Source organism: Nilaparvata lugens, unplaced genomic scaffold (assembly GCF_014356525.2).
Source record: "Nilaparvata lugens isolate BPH unplaced genomic scaffold, ASM1435652v1 scaffold9105, whole genome shotgun sequence".
Lineage (NCBI taxonomy): Eukaryota > Metazoa > Arthropoda > Insecta > Hemiptera > Delphacidae > Nilaparvata > Nilaparvata lugens.
In genome coordinates, this window is record NW_024094848.1 from 1 (window position 1) to 8,987 (window position 8,987).

At 36.4% G+C, this 8,987-nt stretch overlaps 1 protein-coding gene across 1 annotated transcript; it reads left to right on the forward strand.

Moving 5' to 3' along the window:
• Positions 1–90: 90 nt before the first annotated feature.
• Positions 91–8,757, forward strand: LOC120349293 (enolase-like; the record flags this gene model as incomplete). The annotated part of the gene is given in 9 exon segments (XM_039419256.1): positions 91–109; positions 112–152; positions 2,679–2,769; positions 2,772–2,810; positions 2,813–2,853; positions 4,825–4,979; positions 6,272–6,348; positions 6,351–6,395; positions 8,677–8,757. Coding segments are annotated over 9 exon segments (589 nt in total), but the record flags the coding sequence as incomplete, so codon positions are not given.
• Positions 8,758–8,987: the final 230 nt, after the last annotated feature.

Genomic DNA, 8,987 nt, shown 5'->3' on the forward strand with positions numbered 1-8,987 from the left:
CTATTGCAATTTCTCATCTAATTTTGTTTTTGTTTGTTTCAGCAAGCACTACACCCATTTCGTCAGGAATTTCAGTTGTCAACGAACAACATGTCTATCAAATCGATCAAAGCCGTCAAATCTTCGACTCCAGAGGAAACCCAACTGTTGAAGTAAGTATATGGTTTTAAAATTTAAAAATACTTATAGAATCTCCATTAACCAACCACCTGGTTATCTATACGAACCTACCGTATGTAGATAAATTTTAGGCCTACTGCTTTCGTCCATAATGGATTTTCAACGGATATTGCCTATTTTCTACTGCCGTTTAGGTTGATCTTTATTATTTATTCTTCATTGATTCATACAATAAGTACATCCACAAAATGATAGGGAGAGAAAAATAAGGTAACCTTGTGCTATTCCTCTCCCAAATTTAGATAAGGTTACACTTAGTCCGAAATAGGTTGAGGCGGCCGCCTCTGGCGGCCCGTCCACTGGGACCGATTTCGTCCGAACTAGCATCGGCGAAAACTACCGAACTCGTCCGAACGATCCCTCAACAAAGAAAGCTATAGATGCTCGTCCATTGCAACGGTTCATACGGCCGTGCTCGGCCGTCTCCGGCCGTTCAATTTTCGTTACGAATTGAATGGGATTTCCGGCTCTATCAGCCCGAAGTCGAGCTGAGACAACAACGTTTTCCTAACTAAAAATGTTTCACAGTCTGTTTGTTTTTGTTTTTTTGAAGTTGTAAACTATGAACAATGAATAGTTGATAAGTTTGGTCAAGGCATGTTCCATTGTGGAATAAGCGAGAGAAAAGATATCATCGTCGTGATGTTCAAAGGAATCTGTGGACAAAGATTGCTGGACAAATACGATCTGAAGGTAAAATTATTGTAATGAATAACTAATTTAGTGGATATTTATTCAATCAATTTTCAAAATCCAATATAATCATTGTTTATTAATGTTTTTGGCTATGTAGTTAATTCACTAATTGGCAACCAGTCAACTTCTGAACTAGACTGACGTGAACGGTTCCAATGGACGCCCATATTCGGCCGAATTAAGGCCGGCAGATTCGTCCGATCCAACGGCCGAACGGATCGGTTGAATACGGTTCCAGTGGACGGTTACCCCAAGTATTGTAGTTGTTCACTTCACAAAATTTTCAGGCTTAATTATTCTCACAAAGTAGATTTTTAAATTTAGATGCTTCAAAACCAAATAGAAGAAATATGGTAGCAACCGAGTTCCCGTTATTCTAGTAGTTTTACAAACAATTTGCCCAATACTTTTGTGATTTTTCAACAGATTTTCTCCGTTATCCTATTCACTTTCCAACTGATTTCTCTGTTATTCTATTAAATTTTCACTGATTCACTCCGTTATAATTTCAACTTTCAACTGATTCTCTTCGTTATTGTTTCAACTTTCACAATGATTCTCTCCGTTATTTCAACTTTTCAAATGATCTCTTCGTATTTTTCAACTTTTAAACTGATTTTCTCCGTATCTTTTAACTTTTAAACTGATTTTGTTCGTTAATCCAGTGAGTCCTTCATCAGATTTTCTCCGTAATCTAGTGAGTCCTTCAACTGATTTTGCCCGTTATCCCAGCAACTTTCAACTGATTTTTTCCGTCATTTCAGTGATTTTTCAACTGATTTAACTGATTTTTCCGTTATTTCAGTGATTTTTCAACTGATTTCGCACGTTAATCTAGTGATTTAGTCAACCTATTTTCTCATTAACTTTGAAATTATAATGAGGTCCACGTTATAATGGCAGTGGAGAAGATAAGAGAAACACGTTGCGATCCTCTGTCTTGTCAATGCCTTCTATAGACTGTAGCTGATACAGGTTATTGATATAATTAATGTTTATTCGTTTAAAATAATCAATTATGAAGCTAGGAATTATATTTTCATAATTTCATAATGAATTTTCATAAATGAAATATTTTGTCATTATCAATTCTACATTGTTAAAAGTCGATCTGGCAACAGGCAAAGCGAGAAAGAGATAGCGCTATCTGCTTTGTTGAATGATAGACAAGGATAGCAATACCATTGCTAATCAAACACTGCCATTATAACGTGGACCTCACTATAGCGATTTATTCAAATGATTTTGTCCGTTATTCAGTGATTTTTCAACTGATTTAATCTTATATTCTAGTGACTTTTCAACTGATTTTCTGTATATTACTGTAATTATTCATCAACTCGTTTTGCTTCTTTCTTCACTGTTTTCAACTGGCTTTGCCACTTATTCCGATGATTCCTTCAACTGATTTTCTTCGTTACTCCAGTGATTTTTCAAATGATCTTGCCCGTTATTTCAGTAATTCTTTTCAACTCATTCTGTTTATTTTCAACTGTTTTCAACTGAGTTTGCCAGTTATTCCAGTGATTTCTTAACTGATTTCGCCCGTTATTCCAATGATTTTTTCCAACAGATTTTCTCCGTTATTCTTTTAATTTTTCAAACGATATTCTCCATTATTATTTCAACTTCCCAATGATTTTGTCCGTTAATAGAGTGAGTCCTTTAACAGATTTTCTCCAGTGATTTTTCAACTGATCTCGCCTGTTAATCCAGTGATTTTGTCAACTTATTTCTCATTAACTTTGCAACTAATCTTGCCCATATTTTACTGTTTTTAACAACCGATTATTAAATTTCAGGTTGACCTGGTGACAGATTTCGGTGGCCTATTCCGTGCCGCTGTCCCGTCCGGAGCTTCGACCGGTATCTATGAGGCTTTGGAGCTGAGAGACGAGAAGAACACTACCATGGCAAGGGGGTGTTGAAGGCTGTCGACACATTAACAACTCCATTGCTCCAGAACTTATCAAGCAGGTGAGATGTCTATCAAAAACAGCTGATTTATGGTGTGTTTTTAGGTTAGGTCTGGTCTCTTTCATGAAGAAGAAGAAGAACTACCAGGACTATCGGCTTCAGTTAACACTCACATTAGCAACATAGACACCCTATACACTGTCTATTATTAGTGTGTTGTTGGGAGTGTAAGAGTGTAAGAAGGGCACAGTATGAGAGACTACCAGCGTCACATAGCTTCACCAAAAACAACTACTAGGACTATCAGCTTCAGTTAACACTCACATTTGCAACATAGACACCCTATACACTGTCTATTATTAGTGTGTTGTTGGAGTGTAAGAGTGTAAGAAGGGCACAGTATGAGAGACTACCAGCGTCACATAGCTTCACCAAAAACAACTACTAGGACTATCGGCTTCAGTTAACAGTCACAATTGCAACTAGACACCCTATACACTGTCTATTATTAGTGTGTTGTTTGGAGTGTAAGAGTGTAAGAAGGGCACAGTATGAGAGACTACCAGCGTCACATAGCTTCACCAAAAACAACTACTAGGACTATCGGCTTCAGTTAACACTCACATTTGCTACATAGACACCCTATACTCTGTCTATTATTAGTGTGTTGTGGGAGTGTAAGAGTGTAAGAAGGGCACAGTATGAGAGACTACCAGCGTCACATAGCTTCACCAAAAACAACTACTAGGACTATCGGCTTCAGTTAACACTCACATTTGCAACATAGACACCCTATACCATGGCATAACACCACACATGATATAGTATCAATACAGTACCATCTCGACTTGATACAAAACACCATAATTTGATACACGACTTCCAACTTTGAATGAATTCTACAAACCATGGTACAGAAACAAAAAACTACACACAGTATCAGCACAAAATGATACAGTATCATCTCAACTTGTCAACCTGTACCTATCTGCTTTGTCGAATGATAGACAAGGATAGCAACCCAATGTTGATCAATACTGCCATTATAACGTGGACCTCATTATAGCAATTAGTGTTCGACAATATGATACAGTATCAACACAAAATGATACAATATCATCTCAACTTGATACATAAAACCATGATTTGATAAAAAACTCTATGCTATATTTTTTCGATGGTGATATCTGCTTTATGACTTTCATACATTTACTACTAGCTGGCCCGGCGAACTTCGTGCCGCCAAATAGTTAATGCATCTCATGACAAACTTTAGCTGGATGCACACCTGAGGAGGCGCGATGCGGCATTTTGCATCCAGGTGCTTCTTGCTTATTGGTTTGTAAGGAAGAGCTCACACACACTCAATCGGACATGGCGTGGAACGGTGTGATAAGGCAATCTCCAAAATATCAACACTTTGTATCACCAAGCCGCGCCTCCTCAGGTTTGCTTAGCCTTAGCTTAATCTGATGCACTATATTTTATGAAAATTATCCATCAATCAGTATTTTATATCTCAATATGGACTTCCTATGTTCTAGTTGTACAGCAGTTTGTATTTTTAGATATAGTTGAATGCAGCTAGCTGGAAATTGAATGGTATATCTCCTTGCTGCTGATTTTCCCGTGCATATTCTAAATTTACAGAATTTCGAGCTCCACGACCCAAGTTTGGACGTCGTTCGCACCGCGGCATTATTATTGGAATTAAAAGTTTGTGAATCAGTAGAAAGAAAATAGAAAAACAGATCTACCGAAGGCTGTTGTATGACGCTGAGTTTTATTTATGAGTGTGGCCAGCTTACAAATCTTCTCCCATAAGGATTACATGTAAACTTTGAAGGACCGTAGGAAAGAGTCCTGAAGTCGGATCATGAATTTGATCGGCATAAACCTGCTTCTGACATAACAAACACAACTACGAAAAAATCATCAAATTTGGTGCACACATAAAATAGTTATTGAACGTCAAAATTTGATGCTCGATTTTATTTATATAGATATTAATGTTTTTTTTTTATTTTATAGAAATTCGACGTGACCCAGCAGAAGGAAATCGACCAGTTTATGCTGAAACTGGACGGAACTGAGAATAAGTCAAAGTTTGGAGCCAACGCCATTTTGGGAGTGTCTCTGGCTGTATGCAAGGCGGGAGCTGCAAAGAAGGGGGTTCCTCTCTACAAGTGAGTAGCCTACAAATCGGTTCGGAAACCATCTAAATTAGTAGTTAATAGAACGGTTCAGTTCTATGCCGGTTTCCGAGCTCGGGATTTAGATAAGTTCTAGACTTTTAACATGGAGTCAGATAATTGGCTTTCCGAAACGGGGTGTAATCGTAGTTTTTATGATAATCTTATTTTCTCATTCTATAATTGGAAACGTTTTTCCTTGACGAAATGAACATTCCTTAATAATTCAAAATAGCTGAAATTTTACACTATTTTCTCTTTATTTCAGTTTGTGAGATCTTTAAACATAATAACCAGATATAAAAATAGCTAGATATAAAATAACCAGATATAAAAATAGCCAGATATAAAAACAACCAGATATAAAAATAGCCAGATATAAAATAACCAGATATAAAAATAGCCAGATATAAAAATAACGAGATATTTAAATACAGAAATTGATCGCTTAATATAATAGAATACACCACTGGTGAATTACAAATTTAATGATGGAAAAATAATTTATTTCAAATAGAGCAGCGAAGATAGAATTAACAAAATTGGACATACAAAAACCCAACGTCAAAAATTTTGCTTGAAGCGTTTTTCTGTGACGACACACAACAATGTATGTCGACTTGTGTATCATGCATGGTCCACCGTTAGTGGCCAGCCTATGTTCATATTTAGGCCTAATCATATTTAATGTTCACTAATTAATCTGATAAATTTAAAATTATTGTAGTACATACATTTTTTGGACTCAAAATAGTGTGTGGATTAAGTTATCATTTACATAACCTCTAGACTGTGTATTCCAAATTAAGGCTTCAAGCAGTTTTGGGCGAATGCCTGTTGTTTTTACCTGCATTGTATCTATTGTCTATGAATAAATGAAATAAATAAATATTCATAAGTGGAATAAATTTATTTGAAATTGATTTAAATCAATGAAACATATACATTATTATTAGCGTATGGCTTTGAATGGTGGGGAGACCCAAGGGTAGTTCCACCTCGCCGTATATAGTCCAAAGTTCCCTAATGGGAAACCGGACACTAAGGTTATAGTCCCACACAATACTTTAAATTTACCACTTTTCACTTCGGAATAAGTTTCATTTTGATGTTAAAAAGTCCAAACATATACAAAACCGAAACATGCTTTGGCATGTAACAAAATTCATATACAATTTGTGAACAATCCTACATGATGATAGATAATTTTACTGTATAGCCAATGAAAAATGTCTCATTATTAATCAATTTAGTTTACTAAATGAGTTTAATGTTTTACTTTGCAGGCACATTGCTGATTTGGCCTGTAACAAGGAGATTATCCTCCCAGTGCCAGCTTTCAATGTAATCAATGGAGGCTCCCACGCGGTAACAAGCTGGCTATGCAAGAGTTCATGATTTTGCCTACTGGTGAGTTGATATTACTTGAATTTCTACGTTTTAGATTTTCAGAAAATTGGCTTTCGAAACGGGACGTAGTCGCAGTCCACGTTGAATTAAATTTCTAAAAACTAGAAAATTGATCACAAAATAATTAAAGAGAAAATAATGTAAAGTCTCAGCATAGAGAAACAATAGCATAAGTAGATATCCCATGGTATAGGGCGTTTATGTTGCAACTTTTACTGTTATCTCAAGCCGATTACTGTTAATTATTCACCAAAAACAACTACTAGGACTATCGGCTTCAGTTAACAGTCACATTTGCAACATAGACACCCTATACACGTCTATTATTAGTGTGTTGTTGGGAGTGTAGAGTGTAAAGGGCACAGTATGAGAGACTACCAGCGTCACATAGCTTCACCAAAAACCACTACTAGGACTATCGGCTTCAGTTGACACTCACATTTGCAACATAGACACCCTATACACTGTCTATTATTAGTGTGTTGTTGGGAGTGTAAGAGTGTAAGAAGGGCACAGTTATGAGAACTACCAGCGTCACATAGCTTCACCAAAAACAACTACTAGGACTATCGGCTTCAGTTAACACTCACATTTGCAACATAGACACCCTATACACTGTCTATTATTAGTGTGTTGTTGGGAGTGTAAGAGTGTAAGAAGGGCACAGTATGAGAGACTACCAGCGTCACATAGCTTCACCAATAACAACCAGACTATTCGGCTTCAGTTTACACTCACATTCAACATAGACACCCTATACACTGTCTATTATTAGTGTGTTGTTGGGAGTGTAAGAGTGTAAGAAGGGCACAGTATGAGAGACTACCAGCGTCACATAGCTTCACCAAAACAACTACTAGGACTATCGCTTTCAGTTAACACTCACATTTGCAACATAACACCCTATCACGTCTATTATTATGTGTTGTGGGAGTGTAAGAGTGTATGAGGCACAATATGAGAGACTACCAGCGTCATACAGCTTCACGGGAAAGAATTACATGACTATCGGCTTGAGATAACAGTAATTGCGACATAAACGCCCCATACCATGGGATATCTACTTATGCTATTGTTTCTCTATGGTTTCAGCTATTTTGAATTATTTATAGGAAGGTTTCATTCCGTCAAGGAAAACGTTTCTAATTGTAGAAATAAGAAAATAAGATTTATTTTGCTGCTACTATTACTGCGACTACGTCCGTTTTGGCGAGTCATTTTCTGTCTCCAGCTGTTTAAAGTCTAGAACTTACCTAAATCCCGAGCTCGGAAACCGGCCCTAAAACGTCTTGAACTGATCTTCTAATTTTTTGTTTGTGGTAATATTTTTATTTATTCATTGACAATCACAAATCATATATACTATATAATATGATTGGAGAAGACAACAGGCATAGCCCAAAACTGTCTTCTCCCAAATTTTACAAATACAAATTTCAAAAGAATTAGGTCTATTGTTGATTGCTTTCATATATATGTTGTGATCATCATGTGCATGTTTTGTAATCAATGCGAATCTTTCTTTATTTGATCACATTTCCTGTATCAATTTTCTCTGTCTAATAATAATTACTAGTAGTTCTGTGAACAGCAGACCTCACGCAGTTTTCTCATCCACAAGTATCTGATGTCACCTGTTCCAGTTGATTCAGTTGAATCACAATTCACAGTTGAATCATAATTTACTCTTAAAACTTCCCTCATTGTTATCGTGATTAATGTACGTTAAATTTATTAGATATCTATGCAACTAGAAGTTCATAAATACAATAATACTAGTAGTTCTGTGAACAGTAGACGTCACGCAGTTTTCTCATCTACAAATATCTGATGTCACCTGTTCTAGGTTGATTCAGTTGAATCATAATTTACTCTTAAAATCTGTAATTGTTTTCTCCAGATCAAAAACTCAATTATATTGTCAGACACGGCAGACATCTGTGTAATGCATGCAATGAATAATCCACTTGTCAGCTGATGATTATGAATAGTTCTATAGTCTGATTGATCCTATCTTTAAAGTAGACGATATATACAGTGATTCAGAGTATGGAGGAATTCCTTTTCTTTTCATATTATCCTTAAAATGCAAAATTTCAAAAACCTGTGTACACATCGACGCGCAGTTGAAAAAGGAATATTCCTGCCAATCTCATGGATTCTATGAACGTTTGGCCGTAATCGCGTTACGTACAGACAGACAAAAGCAAATCGAGTTGAAACATAGACCTCACTACGTTCGGTCAATTAATTAATTTGTGTTGTTTTTGTCTCTATCCAGGTGCCTCCTCGTTCACAGAAGCGATGAAGATTGGCAGTGAGGTGTACCATCACCTGAAGAAGGTGATCCTGAAGAAATTCGGTCTGTATTCAATAATTCTAGGCGCCACCTTGTATCTTTTCATTTTTTATTTTTCTATTGTGTTGATGCCAAACATGAATGTGACTGATTTTTGGTCAGTGATCAAAGTGAATTGTTGTCGTAGTAAATAGTGTCTCCATTTTTCTTATAGACTCCACAATGGCATAGGCTTCTTTCTCAACAGCTGAATGCCTGGTTTCACTTGGGACAAAGTTCGTGAGAAAAAGGCT